Raw genomic sequence first — 25,946 nt, forward strand, 5'->3', positions numbered from 1 at the left:
TTTGTGGCATGTGAAAAGAAAAGCGACGCCAAGGGAGCTCATTTAATAATTCTCTTAAAACTAAACTTATATTTAAGCATATATAGCAATTATTTATATATATATATAACTGTACAATAGAATTGCCCAAAATTAACAGCTGGAATTTTGGGACACTTTATTTGGCACAACAATTGACTAAAAATAGAAATTTTGGTTTTTACTGCCGTATGAAAATATTTACAATGAGCTTGCAAAATGCTGCAAATTTACAAGTGAGTGTGAGAGAGAGAGAGAGGAAGAGTGAGAGAGAGAGAGAGCAATGCACTTTTCAAGCACTTTTGTTGTCACGACAAAAGTGTACAAAGTACCAAAAAAAAAAAGAAAAAATAGAACAATTTGTATTTCTTATGCCTTCTGCTTGGTCGAAAATATAAAAATTACTTCGTTTTACATTTACAAGCTGGTCTAAGGATAAGTATCGAGCCAGGATGTGTGTGTATATATGGGGAAAAATGGGTCACGCAGTGCCCCGACAAGCAATAACACTTGACGCACGTTCGGACCGAGCGGAACGTGCCCCAGACGCAGCCACTCAGGTGGTTTTGCTGTGGCAAACACCCAAAAAAAAAAAAATAAATAATAAAAAAATACCAAAAAACTAGACGAAACTCTCCTGACGTGTTAAATTCAATTTCAACGTCGTCGCCGGCAAGGTCCTCGTTGTCCTCGTTGTCCTTGTTGTCCTGCTGCTGCTGCTCGCTTGAGCCTCGGGCGTCTGGTGGCTGCTGCTAAATGCTGACCCATCGGCCACGCCCCCGCCCCCGCCCACGCCGACGCCCACGCCCAGCAGCATCTGCTCCCGCTGATGTGCTTGAAGCAATTGTCGCGCCAGATGCGAAATGTCGCCGCTGTAGCCGCCGCTCTGATCCAACTGGCTCGAGCTGGACGAGCGTCCGGCCGCTGCCAGGGATTGTCGCAGCAGATCCGGTAGATGCCACTGCTCCAGCAGCTCGGCGCCGAGCTGATGCGAGTCCTGGACAAGCCGTGTCAGCGTATAGAGTATCGCCTTAATGCTGCGCCGCTGGGCATCGCATTCGGCACGTGAGTCGTAGGTCTTGTAGAATTCCGTTTGGTAAACGGACGTGATGAAATTTATGATGATGCCATTGGCCAAGTGGCTGTGGCACTTCTTGTTCAGCGACATGTTGTGCAGCATCCCAACGATTTGCTCCTGTGTGTGTGTGTGTGTGTGTACAACGATAAAAGGACACAAAAAAATGTTGATGAGCAACAAAAATAAAGAAAAGGAAGCAGAGAGAAAATGCTCACAAGCAGCAGGCGGTCAATCTGCCAGTGTGTGTGCGTGTGTGTGTGCGGGTGTGTGTGTGTGTGTGTGTGAGTGTGTCTGTTGAGCCAAAGGCAAATGAAAAATCGTGGCCAAGATTGTGAAAAAATTGCTTTGCAAATGCACAAATAAATTTTACGAGCTACAAGCAATGCTTTCAATAAAATTGCTCACGACCAGGGCTGAAGAAATGCTGAATGGAACTAGTGTAAACAAATAGTTCCAAATATATCTTCAATTTATTCCCAAATTTTACATTGACGCTGCCTGAGAATGCAAAGTGATTAACATAGGCATAACTTAACCAAAGGAAATGAATCCAAATGACATCCACAATGCGAAATGGAACTAGTGCAATTGGAATTGGAACTAAACGAAAGCAGGACTGGAACCGATTCCGAAAAGGAACTGTAAATTGTATAGAATGAATTAAGCCTGAAATGGAAGCAGGAATGGAACCTCAACTTGAAACACACGATGAATATCCCAAGGAATTTACCAGAACGAACCAGTAGTTCACCAACTAGTTCCCCAGCCATCGTAGGCCAAGAGCTACTCCGATTGAAAGACTGAATGGACTTTGGCAATAATCAAGCTTATTAAAATAAATGGCCGCGGACGCATGAGATGTTCGCATACTAGTTCATACACTAGTTCCACAGCTAACCAGTTCCAGTTTGAATCCTAACCATAAAACCACTTTAACTACTTTGAATACCAGGCTCTGTCAGGACTTAATGAACACCTCAAGCCGCCTATTCGAAACATCCCAGATGGAACCAGTAGTTCACACACTAGTTCCACACTCAGCATAGCTGCTAGTTCCACTTTAACTATTTTTTATACTAGATATTAGGCTCCCCCAGAACTTGGCAAACTCTTGCAAAAAAGTTCCCAAAAACCAGTGGTTCACGTACTAGTTCATACACTAGTTCCACACTCAGCATAGCTGCTAGTTCCACTTTAACTACTTTGAATACTAGATATTAGGGACCCCGAGGATTTGATGAATACCTCAAACTACCTGTAACAAAGTTCCCAAACCGAACCAGTAGTTCACTTGCTAGTTCACACACTAGTTCCACAAGTATCTAGTTCCAGTTTGAGTACTAAGCTTTAGGTTCTCCCTGGACTTGAGTAATACCTCAATCTACCTGTTTTGAAATTGTCAGAACGAACTAGTAGTTCACACACTAGTTCCAAAAGTATCCAGTTCCAGTTTGAGTACTAAGTTCTATGTTCTCCCTGGGCTTGATGGATACCTCAATCTATCTATTACAAAATTACACCAGTTCACACTCTAATTCACAAACTAGTTCACACACTAGTTCACACTAGTTCCACACCAGTTCCACACACAGCACAACTGCCTACCAGCCCTGTCGTCCTTTGGGCAAAAAGCTACTTACATAAAGAAATACGCTGATGCCGCTGCCCTGATGCTCGAGCGTTGAAATCAGCTTGAAGATGGCCTCGTTCGACATGATGGAGTAGTGCGAGGTGACCTCCATCCGGCTGAGATTGTTGAGTGCTGCGGCGCACAGCAGCAGCGTCTGTTCGCAGCAGTCCGGCTGCAGCAGATCCGCCAGCCCGGCAACCAGAGTCTCGGCGCAGTCCCTTAGCCCGGCCACACGATGCTCCGGCCCGTGCCAGCTGGCCGTGATCTGGGCGAGCAGCGAGACGGCCTCGCGTCGTTCGATGGCGCCGCGCTCCTGACTGCCGCCGCCCGGCTGCAGTATATCGCGGACAATCTCGATGCCGCCGCAGTTGCCCAGCTGGGCGATGGCTTGCGGGGCACAGCAGAGCGTGGCCAGAGCGCGCAGCGCCAGGGCGCGCACCGAGCTCAGCTTGTGATCGAGGACGATCAGCAGCAAGGCGCGCACCGCCTCGTTCTGGACAAAGGCATCCGCCAGCGAGCCGAAGCCGTCGTAGTCAATGTTCATCAGCGTGGCCAGCATATTGATATTGGCGCGCAGCAGCAGATCGCAGCGGCTCTGCTCGATGGCCACGACCAGGATGCGGGCGAGCCGCTCAAAGATCAGCCGCAGCGTGATCAGCGTATGCCGCCGGAGCAGCTGCACATCGTCCAGCAGCGACTCCAGATTGATATAGTGCTGCCTTTCCACCGAATAGCGCGTATCCCTGCCCACCGTGCGTATCTGCTCCAGATGCTGTTCGTAGCGCCTGCGCTCCACGCGCGCATCATTAAAGAAGATGCTGCGACGCTCCAGCACGCCGGTGAACTCCTCCAGATGCAGCAGCAGCTGCGTGGCGCCCGCCAGCGCCTCCGGCAGCGACGTCGTCGGCTGCGTGGCGCCGCTCAGGACGCGCTCGCAGCGCTCGAAGTGCGACTGCAATTGGAGCGCCTGCTGCTGCAGCTGGCGCATCAGCTTGGCCACCGCGCTCGTCGTGATCGTGTAGTTCTTGTACGCCTCCTGGGCAATCGATTTGTGCTGCAGCATGCACATGACCTCCGGCTCACAGTTCCAGCGCTGCTCCGAGCGCCAGCTGTGCGCCGCCTGCAACTGTGCTGCCGGCTTCGACTTCGACTTGGGCTTGGGCTTGGGTTTGGGCGTGCTGGTGCTGGCCGTGAAGCAACTGCGCAGCGGCGACAGCGGCTCCTCCTCCTTCTCCTCGTGCTCTCCAATCCGCTCCAAGCTGCCAAAGGTAACGGTTTCGTTGTTGTAGGGCGGCGGCGCCTCGCCCAGGTACACGGTCTCGTTGTTGTACGGCGGCGGCGGCGTTATGGGCGTCTCCCCGTCGCTGGCCGAGTGCTCCTCCTCCTCCTCGGCCGCCAGCTTGGCGGCTTTGCGCGCCAGGCGCTTGCGTCGTCGCACTGCAGGGCGCGGGGGCGTGGCCGGGTTGATAGTCAACTGCTTATCGTCGTCAAGCTGCAGGCTATCCAGCTGCACAAACAGGCGACTGTGACTCACCTCCAGCTCCTCGAGATCCTCATCCGCAGCTGTCTGTTTGGGTGTCGTCTGCATTCCGCTGAAGGATATGCGACGCGTCACGCTGACCAGCGGCGAGTAGAAGGACGAGTTGCCCACGCGACGGATGACAGTGGGCGGCGTGGCCACCGAACGTAACGATGTGGGCGAGGCAGTGGGCGTGCCGCCATCCGTGGCAGCCGCAGCTGTTGCCGTCTGGCTATTGTGCTGCTCCTCGTTGTCCGAGAAGCCCGAGTCCTGCGGGCGGCACAAACAAAAGCAAGCAAATTTTGAGATTAGCGCACAGATAACGTTAATTGGGCGTGTTTCCATTTAGCGGAAGGGTTAGGAAATGTATATGGAACGAGGTGGAATGGAATGGGCAAGGCACATTAATGAAAGTTGTAATATTTATTTATTAATATTAAAAAGGGAAATAAATAATAATAATAATCAGAATAGAAGTCAGGAAGGAACGTTGGAATCAAACGAAATGTTAGTTTAAGATAAGTAAGAATCGTGAAGATGTGGAGGATATTTCAGCTGAAACGTTGGAATGAAACACTTATATTATGTATTATTCCAACGTTATATTTCCCTTCAGCGTTCCAGCTATTTGGGGGCTCAGCACACGGAATATACACGAAATTTGTGAAAATGAAACTGGAACGTTGGAATGAAACATAGCTTGAGTTAGATTAGTAGCGAAAATAACCATTTAATGGTAAAAGGATGGCTTAAACATGGGTTAGAAGTAAATTTCAGGAATGAAACATCACTTAATTTTGTTTGTTGAAAAGGTTTTAAAAGAGGAAATAGAATAAAATATAACATGAAATCCGTTAAAAGTTAAGCAATAAAATGCGAAAATTACACAGAAACGTTGGAATGAAACATCATTTAATTGACAAGAGTAAACTAAGTTTATTTCAGTGTTTCAAAAGAGAAAATAAAGGGAAATTAACAACGATTTCGGTAAAAATAAAACAGGAACGTTGGAATGAAACATCACTCAAGATTTTTAGGGGGAAAAATGACCACAAAATGGCGAAAATGTGGCCTGAAAGAGGGAATGGAAGGAAATATGACACGAATTACGATAAAGACGAAACAGCAAATCCTAAAAAGGAATTAGGAACATTGGAATGGAACAGCACTTGAATTAAATAGAGGAAACCAAATGACAAAATGAACTAAAAATGTTTTAAGAGAAGGAATAATAGGAAATAGAAAACGTATTCGCTTGCAAGAAAAACGCTTCGTTTATGGAAATGGGAAGACGCGCGCTTAATCTGCATTTTGAGGGGCTGCTGAAAATATGTACATATATATTTTGATAACGCACCTGACTGCGCAGACTGCCGGGACTGTCGTGCTTGTGCCAGGACATCTTGGAGCTGTTCTGTTCATCGTCCACCTCCTGTATGCTGGACAAATTGCCAGCCTGTTGGCCCAGATGCCGCTGCAGAGCGCTGTCCAGCGATGCGGGCTGCGGCTGTGCCATCTGCTGGTTGCCGACTTTGTAATTGTAATGCGAGTAGAGGCCGCCGCTGGTGAAGCTGCTGCTGCTGCTGCTGCCCGTCTGTTGGCTATCGGAGCCCCACCAGACCTTGCTGTAGCTGCGCTGAAAGGACATGCCTGCCGCACAGATAACGCAAAATAAAGAGAGAGAGAGAGAGGAGAATGGGAAAAGTTGATTATCATGCAAATCAGTTGTGTGTCAATCATTTAATAATAAATTGCCGCATTTTGTAGAACCGCTTTAAATTCATTAAATTTAATGCAATTGACGCCCGCTTCATTTACTTTCAACACGCCCCCCAGAGGCGAACGCCCATTTGGCATTGGCCAAATGTCAACAACTTTGCCAATGGCCCGAATAACTTTTAAACCAAACACGCACAAGGTAAATAAGGTCTGGACCAGACACACACACACACACACACACACACACACACACACACACGTATAGAGATACACCCACACATACAATACATATATTAATATCCGTTACAGAAAAAATTAAATTTCCGCCCAGCGACACAAATCATTATTTTAATCAATATACTACGTCTGACTTTGCGGCTCCGGGGCACTCTGGCGCTTTTTTGGGCGCTCTGGAGTTCGGCGGAGCTTTGTTGTTTGTTTGTGTGCGCGTTTGCTCAACTAACTGACCCGAACGAGATGTCAGTTAACACAATTTAAGAACAGGACAGACAAACAAAAAAAAAGCTACGGTGAGAGATAAGCGCGTGCTTGAGCACGAATTGCGTGCGTGTTCGTGTGGGAAAACATTTAAACGAAAAGGTGGTTAAAAATAACAAAGCAAATTGGTTTTAAGCGCGTATTCATCAGAAACCGAAACTTAAAATAAATATTTATAAATTCCCTAATTACAATCAATAAAAAAATATGTATGTAAATATAAAATATTTGATGATAAATTGAAGAAAATTTGAAGAATTTGGCTTCATGAATGAGTGAAAAACTCGTGTTCGTGTCGTGTTCATGCCCAATATATATCAAGCACGAAGCCAGCTAGTCTGGTATTTTGTAGTAAAAACAGGTATCTTTTTAATACGCCGCATTTGGTCACACTTTTTGTGTTTATTTCAAGCAAATCGTGCTCGTGTTCGTGTCGTGCTCACGCTCAATATATATCAAACACGCAGACAGCAAGTCTGGTATTTTTTTAGTAAAAAACTAGTATCTTACTAATAAACAGCATTTGGTCACACTTACTGTGTTTATTTTATACAAAACTTGCTCGTATTCGTGTCGTGCTCGTGCTTAGTATACATATCAAGCACGAAGTAAGTCCTTCTGGTATTTTGTAGTACAAACAAGTATGTTATTAATAAACAGCACTTGGTCACACTTTTTGTGTTTATTTTATACAAAACTTGCTCGTGTTCGTGTCGTGCTCGTGCTTAGTATGCATATCAAACACGTAGTCAGCCCTGAACAGAACATTTGTTTAAGGTTTTAGTTTAGAGAAGGAGGGAGTGGAAAGGGAAGGGGATGTAGGGAGGGGGGTTTTCAGAAGCAGGCTTAATGCAAAGTTGCTGTTATCAAAATGGCATTTGACATATGGCAGACATAATGAGGCCAAAGGACCACAGCACCAACAGATTCCCAACTCCCTCTCTCTCTCGCTCTCCCTCTCTCTCTCTCTCTCGCTCTGTCCCGCTCGAGTCTGTCCAAATGTAGTACATATATAATTGTGTTATAATTTCAAAGTAATTGATGTGATGCCAAATTGTGGCCAGGTATTTATGCAGATTTTACAGCCCAAATGACTCTTTGCCAGGCCGAACCAGAAGCCGGACCCGGACCTGGCCCGGATCTGTCCCGGCCAGCAGCTGTTTGTGTGCCGTAGCTGTAAATGCAAATGTTGGCCAAAAGCATTTACGCTATATTATGCAAATGAAATAAAGTAATTATGCCCCGCACATTTGCAAACATTTTTTGGGGTTTATGCGACTCGCAAATAATTTTTGCGGCTTTGCCGCGTTGACAGCAAAATATACATATATCTCTGTGCATAGTGTATTCGAATAGTTTGCTTCTGTTTGCGGCTTTCGCTTGTTTTAGCCTGGTTAACTGCTTTTTCGGTTATTGTTTTTAGCATAATTACAATGTAACAAACATTTTTGTCTGGCGGCTAAAACGCAGCAATTGCCACCAAATTGCATTTGGCTGACTGTGGCAAAAAGTATGCAAACATTTTTCGACCATCTCTTTTTTTTCTGTTTTTTTGGCACTTGCGCAAATATTTACAAAGTATATTTCAGCAAAATACATTTAATATTTGGCCATAAAAAACGTTGAGCGCAAATTTAATGCAAATTTCGTATTCCGTATTTCGTATTGCTGGCTGTGTAAATATTTACAAATAAAATGCCCAAATGGATGCACTCGAAACAATAAAAACAATCACAAAATGTAAAGAAAAGCCAAATTGAATTAATAAAAGCAAATGTTTTGCTCGAGCAGCGCGTTCAAATTCAAATAACATTTTTAATATCAATTATTTGCAAGCAACAAAAATATCAGCAGTAATATATACATATATATATCTCATATATATGTATAAATAAATATATCTGTTGATCTAATAGAGTTATTCTCTTTAAACTTTGTTATTCTTCCTTTTCTTGCGATTCCTGAACTTGAACTGGCGACCTCTCCAAACATTTCCTCTTGTTGCTTTCTTTTTGCGTCTGATAACAAATTAAAAAATAAAAATTATTGCTTAATTTGAACTGGCGACCTCTCTTGTGTCTGATAACAAATTGGACAAGCAAATGTAGATATTAAAACTATTGCTTAATTTGAACTTGCGACCTCTCCAAATATTAATTATCGTCGCTTTCTTTTGTGTTTAATAACAAGCCGAATAAACAAATTTAACTAAATTAAAAGTATTTCTGAATTTGAACTGGCGACCGCTCGCGTGCTGGTCCGACGCTCAGACATTTCTTGTATGCCTTTTCATCGTATTTTCTGTCAGTGCAACGTGGCTGATTATCTGCACTGACCCTGTACCCATTGAAAACGTGTATAAAGGGTATATTGGTTTTGTGTAAATGTGTGTAACAGGCAGAAGGAAGCAGATCCGAGTCCATAAAGTATATATATATTCTTGATCAGCATCAAGAGCCGAGTCGTTCTAGCCTGAACCTATAACACGCTTCACGACTTTGTCCGATAATCGATTACTTTGCAAGCAATCGATAAGAATCGATATCGAAGTCCTATTAAGCTTCTGAAATAGTTTATTCAGATCAAGTATCTTTCATTGCCCCTGGTAGAAGAAAGTGCAGGGTATTCCCTAGTCGGGCACTTCCGACTTAGGCACTCTCAATTGTTAATTTTTAACTTTGCGCACATATTTATTTAATCTATTAAATGCTATTAAATCATAGTTTGCATTAGTTATGCACAGAATAAATATCATTGATATTTGTTTAACAAATTAACAAAGGTTTTGCGGGCCGATTAATTTCATTGTTTGAGCTTTAAACATTTATTGAAATTATTTACTTCTGCTTCGGCTTGCGCAATAAATATGGCGCGATTGCCGCAACGCTTGCAGCAGGGCGATAAAAATTAACGGTACTTAATACCAATATGGAAAATCATTAAGTGATTTATCGACGCACGGAGAGAGAGAGAGGGAGAGACTGAGAGAGAGGGAGTGAGGGAGAGAGAGGGAGACAGCTTAATACAAATGAGTGAGCAGCAACAATATATATATCGGGGGGCGATTAATATTTGTCAGCGCACTTAAAGCACTTTCCGGATACAAAGCCGGCAAAAACAAAGGGTGCTGTAGTTGAAAATGCCCGACTAGGAGATACCCTGCACACGCTGCTAACAACAGCAAATGCAGCTTGAGTTGAAGTGAAAGTTACTTGATCTGTAAAAACTATTCTGGGAGATACGTGTCAAGTTTGGTGCGGGATTTGCGCTAAGAACAGAATATCGTTATCGATTTTTATCGATTGCTGTGAAACTTGGGCAAGTTATCGATTATCGGACAGGCAAACTGGGGATGCGCTGGCACTAGGAGGACCTACTTTCAAAATTTCAAGGCTCCAGCTCTTGTAGGATCTGAGATCGACCCGCTTATACACCCGACCCGCTTTTGCTGTTGATCAGGAATATATATACTTCATGGCCTCGGAGATGTTTCCTTCCGGCTGTAACATACAAATACACATAACCAATATACCCTTTTTAACACCTATCCAATGGGTACAGGGTATGAAAAACAAAAGGTATTTACGCACGTGAAAATATAATAATAAAAGCACGTGAAGGATATAACTTGTTATTGTCCGGCTACGACTACGGGAATTACGCGCATAATATCCGACTTTTATGAGGCCAGAAAAAAAAAAGAACAAACATTTAAGGTCTGCAATATTTTTGCCAGACTAATTTCGTCACGGGACGGGAATAAAACTGGGAAAAACTTCTACAAAAAAAGTTAAAAATTAAATATTTATAGATTTTCTTAAAGTAATCCACTTTGAGCTTATTTTAAGAGCACTTTGCGACTTGAGTTAAACTAAATGCAATTTTTTGCGCATTTTCTTTAACGAAAAAGTAAGTTAAATATATTTTCCAAATACAGCTTTCGGGTTTATATCGATCTTATTCGGATCAAAGAACTTTCTCACACTTCATTTTGTTAATAGTTTTATTTATTATTGATAAACATATAGATATGTACAGTTTCGCATCCTAGAATACAGTTAAACGCATTTCATAATACAAATACAGAGTTAAACAATGTCAAAATTGCGGCTAAACAAAAAGCATTTTCTACGGAAATTTCCAGCAAATTTTTTCCCCTAATACAAACGCAATAATATCATCAAGAAATACGAGGAAAATTGGAAAAATAATATTGTATATAGAACACAAATAAAAGGTAAAAGGAAGAAAAAAATAATTGTAAATTTTAATAAACGGCAAAGAAAATGGGGAAAATCTTTTGCACGTTTCGAGCACACACCTGTGTGTAACTGTGTGTGTGTGTGTGTGCGTGTGTGTGGGGGGGGGGGGGGTGGGTCAATTAACAAACGCGCCACATAAATTTCAATATCGAATACACATATTCGTTTTTGGTATTTGTTTAATCAAGATAAACGAGCGTCGCGCCTGCCACACGCAGCACACACAGGTGAAAAGCCAGCACCAATGTGTGGATATGGATATGGATACGGAATATATATATATATATATAGGTGTGTATATGGGAGGAGGAGGTGCTATTCGGGCGCCGCTTTGAGCATCAGCGTGGACGTGTAGCTGTGCGCCTGGATTTGCTTCGTTTTGTTTGTGGCATGCAACACGCTGCCCGGCTTGCCATTCGCCAGTGCCTCCCGCTCCGGCTCCAGCTCCAGCTCCAGCACCTCCACCTCCACCTCCTTCTGCTCCTGCTTCTGCTCGACATAACCGACCGTGGTCACCTGCACCGTCGTCTTGGTCAGGTGCAGAGCGCGCTGCAGCGACGCGCGGCGACTGTCGCTCAATCCGTTGCGCTGATCCGGCTGCAGCTGGAGGCGCACCTGACCACCGCCCGCGTTCGACTCCTCGTCATCGCTGTAGTCGTCGCTGGTCAGGGCGGCGCTGCTGCTGCGCATCGAACTGTCGTAGGAGTAGGGCGACTGGAGGCGCGGATGCGGATGCGGCAACATATGGCCAAGGCTCGTGCGCTGCTGCAGCGTTGTGGTCGAGGCGCCGGCGGTGATGTCCTCCTCGGAGATATCATCAAAAGCGGGCGGCGGTGTCGACATGCCCGACAGCATGTTCAGCGCAACGGGACGCGCCGCTCCGCTGCCGCTGTTCGCAGGCGTCGCCGCAAGGGTGGGCGTGCGGGTGAGCGGGGTGCGCAGCTGGGTGGCGGATGTCTTGCGCTTGGAGGGGGAATGTTTGAGCGGAAATGTGGGCGTCTTCTTGAACACCTGCTTGCCCATCGCGTCCTGAAAGCGTTTCGCATAGAACGAGGGCCGGCACACGGACACCGTGTCCCCATTATACAATATGCTCTTGAACGTATGCTCCAGCTTCTTCTCCAGCCGATACGACTGCAGGATGTCGATGATACCGATGTACAACATCAGGCGTTCGTCGTTCTCCGAGCGGGCTGGTATGCCGCCCTTGGGCTCGTCCACGCCCTCCTCGAGCGTGGCATCCAGATCGGCGGTAATCGATTCCATGGCCGTCGAATGGGCCACCAGACGTTGGCGATTCATGCTGCGCGTCCGATTCAGACCCGCCGCCGCCGACGCCGAGGTGCCCGGTATGGAGGCATAGGAGGAGACCGGCTGCAGCTGGTTCAGCTGATCCGCCTCGGGCGCATCGTCGTCCGTGGCAAGCGGGGCAACATTGCCGCCGCCCTCGCGTCGCTGCAGCTTGGCGCGCGCGTTGCGAATGCGCTCCTCGCGCTTCTCCTTGGCCGCAATGTCCAGATTGTGTATGCCCACCAGCAGGGAATAGTCCATGATCTGGAAGCTCTCGAGCACCATGCAGTCCCGCTTGATGGTGTTCATCAGAGCCGTATAGGTGTCCGCCTCCAGGAAAATGCCATTCGGATGATGCTCCGCAAAGTCGAGATCCTTGAAGGTGGGACTCGCCTTTTGGCGTTCCGCCTTGGAGGCCTTGCGCCTAAACGTCGAACCCTTCAGATCGTATTTGGCGTGCATCTTAATGTCCGACGGCAGCAGATTGTTCATCGCCACCAGCCGCACATTCTTCGAGTTGTAGTGGAAACAGTAGAGTCCAAAGAATTTGGGCAGCAGCGTGCGCGGATTCTGGGAGAGATTCATATAGTAGCCGGGCAGCAGTTTCTGCAGGAATTCGCACTCCTTCTTCTGCACCGTCTTGATGATGAACTCATCGTCGTCGGTCAGATAGAATATGGAGCCCGAGGCGCCCGGATTGGATAGTTCGCGCATCGGCGACGCGCACATCGACATGAGAAAGTCATCCGGTTCGATGTGAAACAAATCTCGGAAATAACGAAACGCTATCGGCGCATAAACCTTGAACCGGAAGTCGCTGTAATGATGCGCCGGCGTCAGCGAGGAGCCATCGGGCGGAAAGGCGATCGTCTCCATTTCCCAGAAATCGTTCATCAACAGATCCCGCTTCGGCTTATTGGCCAGACTGCCGACCGTATGCTGTATGCCCAGCTGAATGGAGCCCATTATCTGCTTCGACTGGATCTTCTTGTAGGTGACCTCGCCGCCTTCGGCGACCCGCCGATGACCGATCTTCTTCTCGTGCCGGCCGCCGGTGGTCGAGGGATTCCGTGAGACCGTTGCATCCGGCATGGGCAGCTGTGTGGCCGCAATATAGTTCTGCTCCTGCTGCACCAAGGCCAGCGAGTCGAGTCCGCCGTGTGCCGCCGCCGCCTCTTTGAACAGTTGACGCGACGTGCCGGCCGCCAGCGGCGTCGGTGTGCTCGGCGGCAATGCGGGCAACACCTGCAGCACCTGTTGCACCTGCTGCGGCTGCTCATGTATCGAGTTGACCGAGCTGCCATTGTTGTTGTTGTTTTTGGGCGTCAGGAGCAGCGGCTGCAGCTGCTCCAGTTGCTCCTCCGTGGAATCGGCCGGATCCTTGCTGCTGCTGTGCTGCTTTTCGAGCGGCTGCAGCTCCAGCTGGATGTGTGTCTCCATTTTGCTGTGGTAAATTATATATTGATTAGAGTGGAGGCAAGCTACAAATGTGGCCAATGGCAATGACTCTCAAACTGTAAAAAAGCAACGCGCTCGCAACTGTGCAGCTCAACTGTTGTGTGTGTGTGTGTGTGTGTGCCTGTGTCTGTGTGGATGATTAAGCTCGGATGTGGGCTAAAAAAATATATATGTCACGTTTGCAATTGCACAATAAAACCCCAAGTACAGTGCACACTCGTAACAAGCAAATCAAGGTCGAACTACAAAAATGCGAAAAAATTATCTCGCAATATTTAAATTAATTTGTTTACGCTTTTTTCTAGCTTTATCGTAGCGAAAAGTAAAACTATTATTTAATGCAAGCTAAATTAATTTGAAATTTGTTAAGTTATTTATTTTTTTTATATAAATTGCATTATTTTATTCGATTTAAAAACAAACTATTAATTTTAATGCAAATTTAATTTATCTTAGTTTTTCTTTTAATTTTCATATAAATCGCATTTGTTTTTCATCAACAATTTATTTTATAATATTTTTTTTATGTATTTTTATTAATATTTTTCGAAATACATTTTATTGAAATATTTATTATTTTACATATACAAATTAAATTTATTTTATATATTTTTATTTTTGACATAAATTGCATTAATTTTTTTCCCTAATCATATTTTAATGAAAAAAAAATTATTTTTATTGAATTGATTTTTTATTATTTTTTATATAAATTGCATTAACTTTTTCGGATCGACAGTTATATTATTACTTTTGATTTAAGTTAAATTAATTTTAAATTTGTTTTTATTATTTTTTTATATGAATTTAATTAATTGCCTTTCTATTTTTATTTTTATTTTATTTCAATACTTTCCCTTTAACTACACACAAATCCTATTTATAAATACTTTTCAATTGCATGACTTTTATATTTTATTTATATTGATTTATTATGCAGCTGCGTTCGTCATAGCGTACGTGCACTGTGCATACATATAAATTAATAAATAAAATCAGCTGCAGTTGAACGGACAAAGCTGCATTCGATTTTCTGCTCTGTTTTGCGTACTTCTTCTTTTATTTCTTGGGATTTATTTCCCACTTGACTTACTCAGCAGCAGCTGGATGCGAAACCCCCTGCCCCTCCCCCCCCCCCCCCCCCTACCCTGCCAAGCCGCGCCCAACACCTAATACGTTGCTTATCTTTGTTTACACAATGTGCAAAAGAAACGACAACAACAACAACAACGACGAAAACAATTGCAAACAATTTTATCGCACGCACACAGCAAATATGAAGCGTGCGCCGTGCATGTCAAACTGTGTGCCAGAGTGTGGATCTGTTACGGTTTACAGCTAACAGCGCAGTGTAATTCAAACTGTGATTCGCTCTTCCATTTGTCATTGGAATTTCATGGAAATGTTTTGCAATTAATAAACACAAAATGCCAATAAAAATCAACAATACACAATTTAATTGAAATTATGGCAACAAGCCATTATAACAATTGTCCGTAGCTAAAAACATTTAAATATATGTATTTTGATTTAGAAATGGAAAGCAAATGTGCACAAAAATAAACTTTTACGTGTATTTATTTTTGAACTTTTTGTCACACACGCTCTTCAATTATGTATATTTGGCATTAAAAAAAAATAACGGAAAGTTTTTCCGTATTATATATTTCATTTTTGCTGAATGAATATATGTATGCATATAGCATATAGATATATATATGTATGCATATATCGTGAGTGTTTTATTGGCCTAGCGAATGCCAAACTGTGGGCGTTAACTTAAGCAGCGGCTGGCATTTTATCTTATCAGAATCCGCCGAATGAGAACGTCACAAACTCTATTAAATAACATCATAAATTATTGCAAAACAGGTTAAGTAACAGTTAACAGAGCCCAGAGTTAACAGAGTTTGACGCCTAACAGTCATGGAAAATATTTGATTACAATTGTTTTGCCGTATTTGTTGTTGCTTTGTTTTACACACACAATTTATGAGCTTGCAATTAAACGCGTTGCCTTTTAGTTTTCTGTTGTTTTTTTTTTTTAGTTTTTTGCCATTTGAATAAATTTATTAGCGTACTTACACACAAAAATGCTCTGGGGGAAACGCCGCCAAAGGTCAAACGCACGCACACAACAACACAACGTTTTCGTATAAAGCGTGCCTGTGTGCGTGTGTGAGTGAGCAACAAGTCGCTGCTGCTGCGCTTGTATTGGAAGTGGTCTCGTCTAGCGCTCCAACTCGTCTGCTGAGCGGTGCGAGTTCTTCGATTTGGCTTCTCTCTTTTATTTACGCACACAAATGCAAACAGCTCTGCTGCTGCGCTGCTTTTAGCTCTGGTTCCTGTTGTTGCCTGCACGATCAGAGAGAGCGTTCTTTTTGTTGTTTTTTTTTTGCTTTTCTGCTTTTCTGTTATTGCTTCTTCTTCGTCGTTTCGTTTTGTTGTAGTTGGCGTTGTTCTTGCTGCAGCTTCGCTGTTTGTTGTTAGATTTCCAGTTGATAAATTGCTTTCATAATTTACAAAAATCCAACAACAATTTCAATGAGTGACTGTCTGGCAGTGTCTGTGTGAGTGTGTGCGTCTGTGTGTGTGTCTCTGATGACGTCGGCGCAGCGGCAAACAGCAAATTTCTTTTATGTTTCGCGTAGCAGCGACTGCGGCAGCCGCATGACGACCCCGAACGTCTCGCGCAGCCCCTAGAAAAATGAAACTCACTCGCGCACACACATCTATACAACAACAACAATTTTCTAGGCACTCGATTGATATTGAACACAAAGTGAAATCTTTTCTCTTTTCCTTTTCCCTTTTTTATTTTTATTTGTATTTCTATTTTTCGATGGAAGCGCCGCAGCCCAGCTGGCCAAGTCATACGCGCAGTGTGAGTCAACTTTGTAGAATGAAGTGTTGCGCTGCGTCGAGCGGCGGTTCGCTTGTGGGTTAGAGCAGTGCAGCTAGCTGTGCGCGCGCGACTGAGTCAACAGGCTAGGCCAGGCCGTGCAGTGCTGTAAAATGTGCCCACAAACAGTGTTGCGCTACATAAACAACTGCTGGCGCCATCTAGCTGTCGGCGTCAAATAACGATCAACAGCCCTGTCGATAGACACTGCGAATCGCACGTTAATTTTTTTGAAATGCCCCAAAATCTAATTAAAATATATATCTATTTGAATGACTGTGTGTGATTATATGTGTGCATGTGTGTGTAGCGAACGGTAGCTAAAAGCATTTTGCTTAGTGCGGCTTAACTAATTAGATTAGGCCGGCCACAAAGTGTGCCCTGAAGCCTGCCAAGCAACGCTGCCAAATGAAAGCCGCCGCATTTTGTGGTGTTAATTTACAGCAACAATTTAATGCGCCTCATTAGCAGCGACTGCGGCCGCAATTTTCAATTGATTAAGAAGAAGAAGAAGAAGAAGCAAAACAAATGGGGGATACAGCAATCGATATTTGTGACCAGTGATGAGTAATTTTAATAGAGGCTCATTAAAAATCCAACGAAAACACGAAAGAAAAACGTCTCATTACAAATGCCCAGCAGCTCAGACGGGGAACAACAATTGCCACGCCCCCCCCCCCCTCCGTCCCCCTGCCACTCCCTTGACATTACACGTTTTGTGTATTAACAATTAAAGGTGCCTGCGCGACCAGTGTTTAAAAGCGCTCAAATTTATGCACATTCCGAATCGCTGAGCTGTTCAATTGTGCTGGGCGGGCTTGGTCAGTGAGGGGCTAGGTGGAGGAGGGAGGGGGGAGGGGGAATTTTACTTTTCCGTGTGATTGAAGAAAATTTCATCCATTTTGTTGGCTCTGCTTTGTTTAATTAGCGAATCGCTAGGCAAATGTGCCGACAAATCAAATTCATATGCAAATTACAAATATTAATAAAGTTGTTTTGCTATTAGATGCCCCCCCCCCCCCCCTCTCTTTCGCCCACTTTAAACAGGTTTTGAGTTAACATCGTTTTAGGGTATCGGATTCCATACTCAGCTAGATTCTCGTTATGTGCTGCGGGAGCCTAATTAATTGCGCTTTATCCAAATGTTGACAAATGCAAATCAAACATATTTATGATTTGTGGACAGTCAAATACCCTGTAATTTAATTATGACTAGTCAGCCAAGCTTTAGCTTTTGTTTTACAAGTGAAAAACGTGACAATTCCACACGCAGGCGTGGAAAATTCGTGGAATTCTCGAAGATCTCACGTTCTTTTCGTATTTACTGCGTCTTCTGTGTGTACTTTTACAGGGTATTCGGCTCATAATTTATGCAACATGCGTCGCAACAGAAGCAGCTGGAACGGCGACAGTTAACGGCACTTTTCCTATAAGCCAAACACAATCGAGGCCTCAGACCAAAGACGTCTTAACATGTCGCTTGAATTTTGATATCACGTCGATAACAAAAGCGATTCCCGATTAATTACGAATGTGTTGAATAAATTCTCGTAATATTCGTATTTAAAAGTTCGTTGCGTTCGTCGCACCCAAATGAAAGGCCCCACAATTATTTATGGAACTTTTGAATGCGAGCATTACAAAAGAAATTAAAGCTAAAAGAGTAGTTTTGTCAAACTTTTTACAGCATTTATCCCAGTTTCATTTCTTTTAAATAAGCTGATGGAAAAATAAGCAGGCTGCATTTGATGAAAATCATGATTTCATGTGAGAAAGTAAGCAAAAAACTTCTGCTTAATGCAAACAGATTTAAAAGAGAATTATTACGACACAGGTTTTCTCTATTGATTTGTCTTCAATTTGTAGGCTTATATGAAAATGCGGGCATGTGGAAGTGTTGTAAAAGTATCTAATAGTAGGAGAAGTCTTCGAAGTCGTAATGTTTATGTGTATCTTACATCAAGGCTAGCTGATCAAGTTTTCTAAATGCAATATCGATAAGTTGCACAGTTTTACAGAAATCGATAAATATCGATATACCGAAATCGATAAATACCAATAAGAGCTGATTAAGTATTTATATTCGAATTATCGATAAGTTGGACAGACTTATCGGAAGCGATACATATCGATAAGTGAGAGTTGATCAAGTGTTTATAACCGAACTATCGATAAGTCGTAAAGCTGTTCATGAATTCGATACATAACGATATTTGATAGCTTGAGAGCAGTTATACCGAAATCTTTAAATAATGACATTTGTGAGCTGATCAAGTGATATTCATCGAACTATCGATAAGTCGCACAGTTGTACCGAAATCGATAAATATCGATGGAGCTATTGATTTGACTTTGAGTATTTACAAACACTTAGATGCCTTCTTTAAGACCTTAAAATATCATAAACATCGGACTGTAGACAGATTTAAGCTTTAACTATTCAAAAAATTCGATTGACAGACAAAAATATCTCAGCTGCGTTTGCTGCGCTAATGACAGGGTATCTGCTAGTCGAGCTAAGAGCTCACTTCTCTATTCAACTGCTTTGATAATTGTTGTTATTATTTTTATCAAATCAAATATATTATAGATTGCATGCCAGGCCGAAGATGGAGACAGTTTCGACTGGCTTTCGAATCGGATTTACTTAATTAATCGCCAGGTCAATTTATGAAGCCGCAACAGCTTTTAAATAGTTTTGACATCAAGTGGCCAATGATAAATAAAATAAAAATAATGCAAAATGTGCAAAAAGAAAGAAAAAAAGGAAATAAATCGAATTGAATAAATGCAAAATAAGCGCAATAAATTTTAATCGCTGTGTTAAGCATTTGCCATTTGTCGGTTCCGTTTGTTGTTGCTGCTGCCAAAACTGTTTCGCTTTTCATAATTGTTATTATTATTTATATAATTATTATTATTAATATTATGAGTGAAAGGGGGCAGGGCCCCGCCTCGCAGCTGTTGCACTGATTATAATGCAAATTATTTATTTAATGCGCTGCACAGAAAATTCCCCTTTTTTTTCTGCTGCTCTTTTTCTGCACTTTTTTCTGTCGCTTTTTATTCTACTTTTTGCGAATTGCATAATTAATTGTTGTCATTCAAGTGACAAACAATTAAATAATAAATCAGTTTTTAAATAATTGCGCAATTATGTTAAATGGACACGCGGTCACAATTCAAGAGTGCGGGTGAAAAGCAAAACTTCCTCGTGTTTAACACTTGACTCTGTGAACCGTCCGACCCCAACATTTTTTTTTTGCTCTCTAGAAATTCAATTCAAGCTGTGATTCATATGAAAGAACATGAATGAGGCATATACTTATGTTTCGACAAGTTTAAATACCCTGCACTAATTTATTCAGCTTTCGTTTAGCTGAGCGTCGAACCAGCAAACGGAAAGTCGCTGGTTCAACTTATGCTAAAATGTTGCATTTTTACATATTTATGTTTTAGCACTAATTCGGCAGTTTTAACTGCACCTTTCTTTTGGCTCAGCGTCGAACCAGCAAACGGAAAGTCGCTGGTTCAACTTATGCTAAAATGTTACATTTTTGTTATATTTATGTTTTAGCTTGTTTTTATGCACCAATTCGGCAGTTTTAACTGCAGCTTTCTTTTGGCTCAGCGTCGAACCAGCATGCGAAGATCGCTGGTTCAACTCTTACAGAAATTTGCAATTTTTATGCAATTATCTATTCAGTTTGATTTGCACTAAGCAAAAGGCAATCATTGAATCTTCCCTTCGGCTAACTTTTGTAAGCGTCGAACTAACAAGTGTGAAGTCGCTAGTTCAACTTCTGCAGAAATGTTCAATTAGTATATATTAATCAATAAAATTGCATTCTATGCACTAAGAAAAAGGCAATTACAATGCATCAATTTGGAACATCACGTCGCATTCCATCCCAAAAGCCTGATACCCCACCCACACGTAGGGTATTCGAAAAATAATAAGAAAAACTCGTAATTGAATTACGCTTTTTTGTAATTGCAAACACATTTGTAACAATAAACTAATGTAATGCAACAATAACAATTGCCAAATGGCCGTTAAATAGAATTTTACTGTTTGCCAATGCTCGAAATTTATGACACATACACACAGAGCACAAAGCAATTCGCCCAACACTGGCGCACTGACTCAAAGCACATTACTCAACACTGGAGCGACAAGCGGCCAAACAGAAGGCTCCTATTACAATTGCCAGCCATTGTTCAAGTTAGTTATGAACACTTGGCCAAATGTTAAGGCCAAAGCATTGTCAATAGTAGAAGTACCCCCCCCCCCCCCCCCGCTCTCTTCATGCCTCCTGCCCCTGCGACCCTCCCCAAGCATTCGATCCATTTAGGGGCAACGCGCTTGGCATTTTCAATGGAAATTTTAATGAATTCGCCTCGAATCAAACATTAATTCTCTATAATTACCCACAATCGACAATCGAGAATCGAGAATCGAGAATCGCATCGGTATTCGCTTTATGGAGCGCCGAACTAACGGTAGCTAATGCTCATTGTCATTGATATCGAATCGGATCGGATGGGATCTGGGCGGATCTGAACGGATCGGATCTTGGCCAAATGTGAATGTCGCTCCGTCGCACAGTTGACTGAACTTGCGACTGGTTTTCCTTCTGTGTGTTCCGTGTGTTCTGTTCTGTGTTGCATGCCACTTGCTGTCGCCGCCTTGTAATCAACTTAAATAACGCCCTGACATGGTCAGTTACGGCAGCAGCAGCAGCAGCAGCCGCAGCAGCATCTACTCTAAATGGCTGCTCTTTAGCAGCAATCAGTGGGAATCGCGTGTGGCATGCCACATGCCGCTGCTGCTGCACAACAATTTGCTGCCAGCCAACTTAATCAAAATATCAACAATTGCAATTCATTTCGCGCAGATAACAACAAATTGTTTATAAATTGCAATAACTTAAGATTATTCACGACTTTCAAATTGATTAGGTGCCAAATGTTCATTAAAGGGGCGAAATTATGAGTGCGAGGGTTCTTTAAAAAACTCTTTCGATTTAGTCTAAATATTCCAAAGGTTGCAGATGTTTATTCATGGAACTCTCATAATTTCAATACAAATTCGAGAAAAAGAATTATAAAAATTCGTATTAATTTTAAAGAAAAATTAGTTCATAATAAGAAAATCAAAATTAAATTCTTTTTGGCATCAGTTTAAATTTTGACAGAGCTATAAGACTTCACAATTTAGAATAGTTAGGATGCATAAACATTAAGCGAAAATATTGGTTCTAGATTGTTAGAGATCTATCTATATATCTATTTCTATCTTTACCTCTATCCCTGTGTCTACCTCTATATTTATTTCATTCTTATTATCTATCTCTATCTCTGTCTCTAGATTATAGAAATCACACCAAACATTTAATTATAGTATTAATCTTATTATAGAAGAAATATATATAACTTTTGAAAAATTTGCACTCTTGTCTATGTCGAATTTTTTTGGTAAACCTTTTTTACATGAATTTTACATGCATCTTAAAAAGACTTAATTGTAAATTGATCTATTTAGCTGTATAATTAGACTAAAGGTCTAATCATAATCAACAAGCTATTCTTCAACAAAATCGTTTAGGTTTAGAAAAAGTTGTGATAGTTTAAGATTTGTGCCCTTAACCATATGGATTTTGTTAGGTTAATATTTGTACACGAACTTCGACAACATTTTTAGTTGTTTAAGATAAATGTAGAATGGATCTAGAGCTTAAATCATTAACAAAAAGACAATCCTCAGCAAAATCGGTTAAGTTTTGAACAAGTTATGATAGTTTGAAATTTGTACTCATAATATCCTTTGGAATTTTTACATGAATTGCGACTAAAATTTACTTATAGAATGTATCTACTTAGAAGCAGAATTAATGTGGAGGTCAGATCATAATCAAGGAGCTATTTCTTTTAAAAATCGGTTCAGTTTGGACGAAGTTATGATAGTTTGGAATTTCTATCCGAGATCCTATGGATTAGATTCTTAGATCCTTTAAGGATTACAATGCTTATTAATTAATTAATTAAGTAGATTAAAAGCAGAATTAATCTGGAAGTTATGATAGTTTAAGATTTGTATATATATAATCTTTTGGATTTTCATTTGTTACATGAATTTCGACAAAATATTCCCCTTCGAAACTTAAAAGAAGAATCATTCTAGAGATTTAATCATAAACAAAAAGTCATTCCTCATCAAAAGTCGGTTTAGTTTAGACCAAGTTCTGACAGTTAAAAGTCTGGGATAAAGCCACACATCTGTTTTCGGGAAGATTGCTTTTTATATAGTAGTGCTAAAATCCGTTCAAGCTTCCTCATTTCGCAAAGCATCTCCATAATAAGTAATTCCCATTTCCAGCAAGCTTTTTGGCTTAGTCAACTTTTTTCTGCTGCAGCTTCTGGCGGCTACTCATGATCGGAGAGGGGAGAGAGATCGTGGAGGGGGTCACATATACATACATACACATATCTGCCAGGCTATCCCCGACGCATTTGGTTTCTCAGAGCTGCGTATGACTCATGGGATCTACGGCAAGTTATAAACCTCACAGAGAACATAAAGTTATAATAAAAATAAATAAAAAGGCAAACAAAGCGCGCGCCCCAAACATGACGATGCCTGAGTCATAAACGGGGGGGGGGGGGGCGGTGGGTGGTGGGCGTGGCACAGCGGGTCCTTCGCATTGCTTGTAATTACACCGATAAGAGTGGAGCGGGAGGAGGGGAAGGGGGGCAACTGTTTTAATGAGGGGCGTCTAAATAGAAGGTACATTAAATGTTTTTATTTTCATTGATAAGCTCCACAAATATGCATTTTACGCGTAAACCCAAGCACTTGCTTATTGGGGTCAGGCATAAACGTAAACTTGTCATAAATATAGGTACAGTAAACACTCTACTGACGGACAAGATAACTGAGTAGGTATCTACAGCAATTTCAATAATTTGTAATTTTTTTGTAATTTTTGCGCGCTTAAAAATCAACCAATAATAAATCTAGATACAATCTACAAATTGTGATTACGTTTTCCAACACTCTTTTCCTTTACGTGTATTTAAATAAGTGGATGTTCGCTCCAGTGAGCTCTCACTGTATTAGCTTGATGGCAAACTTACCGTTATTGTTGTTGTCGGTTATCGATAAACAAAGTCGAGGTAATCCCAAGTTTATATTGCCGTTGATACGGAGGGAAATATGTATTTTAAGCACGTGTCATACGAATATGGTACACAAAACACAACACATTAAACAGTAGTGTGAGGGAGGGGGGTGTTGGGGATGGTACACCCACAAATATATATATATATATTGTAAATAGTTTTACACTGTGCAACGGTAAACAGCGAGTTGGACACACGCACACGAAAAGACGTAAAACCGGGTGAATGAATTGTTGTGAATGAAACGCGACGATCGCAGCGTTTGCGTCTGCGTTGTTCGAACGTTTGCGGCCGAATGACTGTGCCGAGGCGTCAACGTTGCTAACAGACAGCGCTGCCGTGTGAAAGAGCGTAAGCCACTGAGAGAGAACCAGAAAGACACAGAGAGAGAGAGAGAGAGAGAGAGAGCGAGAGGGCACACGCGCTATCAGCCTAAGCGCAGCTGCTGCTGCTGCGCCCAGTCTGCCTCTGACTCGGGTTCTGCGTTATTGTTGTTGCTGCGCTTGCTGATGTTGTTGTTGTTGTTTGCTTATTCATATTGTACACAAAGTTCGCATAATGCAGCGCATTGTTCGCCCCATTGCTTGTTGTAGTTGTTCGTGGTGGTTTCTGGTTCTGCCGTTGCCGCTGCCGCTGCTGCTGCTTCTGCTTTCTTGCTGTGTTTCTTATCACACGCTCTGCCGTGACGTATGGCACAGCTGTGTGCGCTCACCTAAACCGGTACCAAATGTGCAGAGAGCACAACAACAAAGAGAGTGCGAGCGTGTGAGCGTGTGATCTTTGCTCTCTCTCTCTCTCTCCCTTTCTTATACTGGGCATGCGCGGCATTCCATTCATTTTTGATTCTCAGCTGTCGTGATTTTCTTGATCCCTTGAGTTGTTGTTGTTCTTGTTGCTGTTATTCTTTTGGCTCTTCTTCTTCTGCGTCTGTTCTTCTTGCATAATTACACAAATTTTTGGCGCTTATTTTTGCGTTGTGTCATTTGCACACGTTAATTGGGCGGGCTGCGAGGGCTGCTCGAACAGTTTGAATAACTCTTTTACGAAGCGCAGGCATTTCCGTTACGAAATATTGGTTGTTATTGATAAGTTAACGGGTCTTGCGCAAGTTCTTAGCTCTGAATGGCTGATTAGATTCTCAATAGTTTATGGCCAGTTGTGTAAACATTTAGGTAGCTGATCAAGCAGCCAGACATGAGTATATACATATGTATGTATGTATGTATGTAGACGAACGACTTTCGTCACTTTAATCGACTTTTTCAGCTCTTCACGTGCCCCACTTTAGGTCTCAGTCCAAACGAATCGACGTCAATTAAACAATTGAATACTCGTAATAAATATTATTATGACCGCCGCCCATCTGACAACCGCAAACAATTAAAGCCACCCACGCTCGAATTTAAAGCAATTTTGCCAATTTTATAACAATTTTCAGCTGGAAAGCGCGTTCTCGAGTGCGTCTGCGGGCGCGAGTGCGTGAAAGTAGTTAAAAAGCAAGACGCAGAGGGCATAGGGGGGGGGGGGGGGTAGTGTGGGTGAAGTAATCACCGAGACATATGCAGGTGTATGTGTACGTGTGTGTGCGTGTGTACGCAAGCAAATTAAAATTGAAAACAAGCGAGAATGTAAAAGACAAGAGAGTGCACGACTCGCGCATACCCTGTAAAAAGCTTAGACTGAAGGTAAATTATGCAAATATAAAATAGTTTGAGTATATAATTAAAATACATAAATTAACTAACAATTAACTGTTATTTATTCTAGTTTAAAGCATTTATTAACATTATTTGTTCAGTTTAATCCTTAAAGTAAAATACATAAATTACAAATTATTGTATTTTTATATATTCTAGTGTATAGCACTTTTTATTATTCCTGTTTGTTTACTTTAATCTCTTACGAGAAAAACACAGATTCTTTATTCTAGTTTATAGCGTTTATTATCAATATTTATTTCCTTAAATCTTAGGGACCTCAAAACTTATTTCCTTATGAAAGCTTCCCTTCAACTGTTCTTTAATTTTAAGATATGCTAAATACTATTATTTAATTTAGTTTAAGGTTTTTTATATTAATTTACAGTGTATATAAGACGTCCATTCATCAAATTTGAACTACATGTTAAATTTATATCCTTGCCGCTTTGGACTGCCGAGAGTTCTGAGAGACGTTATACCCCTCATAGCTTTTCTATAGGGTATGGCAATTGTTGTCGTTGCAAGGAAAATAAACTTTGCAACAAGAATGTCGAACTATTTACAAAGAAGAGAATCGTGCAGAGCACACACACACACAAACACACACACACACACACACACACACACACACACATACGTAGATACATTCATATGTGTGCAGAGGAAGACACAGGGCACATAAAGAAAGTT

General features: G+C 42.1%; 2 protein-coding genes across 2 annotated transcripts; both read right to left on the reverse strand.

Moving 5' to 3' along the window:
* On the reverse strand, nt 1–23,857 carry insc (inscuteable). Its single transcript, XM_064690973.1, has 4 exons — nt 23,512–23,857; nt 5,603–5,895; nt 2,737–4,515; nt 1–1,213 (listed from the first exon to the last, which is right to left on the reverse strand). Exons 2-4 carry the CDS (start codon nt 5,891–5,893, stop codon nt 641–643), a joined length of 2,643 nt encoding a protein of 880 aa, XP_064547043.1. The 5' UTR covers nt 5,894–5,895; nt 23,512–23,857; the 3' UTR covers nt 1–640.
* On the reverse strand, nt 11,223–16,372 carry sktl (skittles). The gene is given in 3 exon segments (XM_064690950.1): nt 11,223–11,537; nt 11,540–13,458; nt 15,558–16,372. Coding segments are annotated over 2 exon segments (2,085 nt in total). The 5' UTR covers nt 13,455–13,458; nt 15,558–16,372; the 3' UTR covers nt 11,223–11,367.
* Nucleotides 23,858–25,946: the final 2,089 nt, after the last annotated feature.

This window comes from Drosophila montana, unplaced genomic scaffold (assembly GCF_035044405.1).
Source record: "Drosophila montana isolate Dmon_TW-CO22-7 unplaced genomic scaffold, ASM3504440v1 contig_3319_1, whole genome shotgun sequence".
Classification (NCBI taxonomy): Eukaryota; Metazoa; Arthropoda; class Insecta; order Diptera; family Drosophilidae; genus Drosophila; species Drosophila montana.

Excerpts from the sequence above, each read along its gene's own strand:
- insc (XM_064690973.1), bottom strand. The coding sequence starts at position 5,893 with ATGTCCTTTCAGCGCAGCTACAGCAAGGTCTGGTGGGGCTCCGATAGC. Across the intron at positions 4,516-5,602 it reads CCGGCAGTCTGCGCAGTCAG|GACTCGGGCTTCTCGGACAA; the intron begins GTGCGTTATCAA and ends TGCCGCCCGCAG. Across the intron at positions 1,214-2,736 it reads GCATCAGCGTATTTCTTTAT|GAGCAAATCGTTGGGATGCT; the intron begins GTAAGTAGCTTT and ends ACACACACACAG.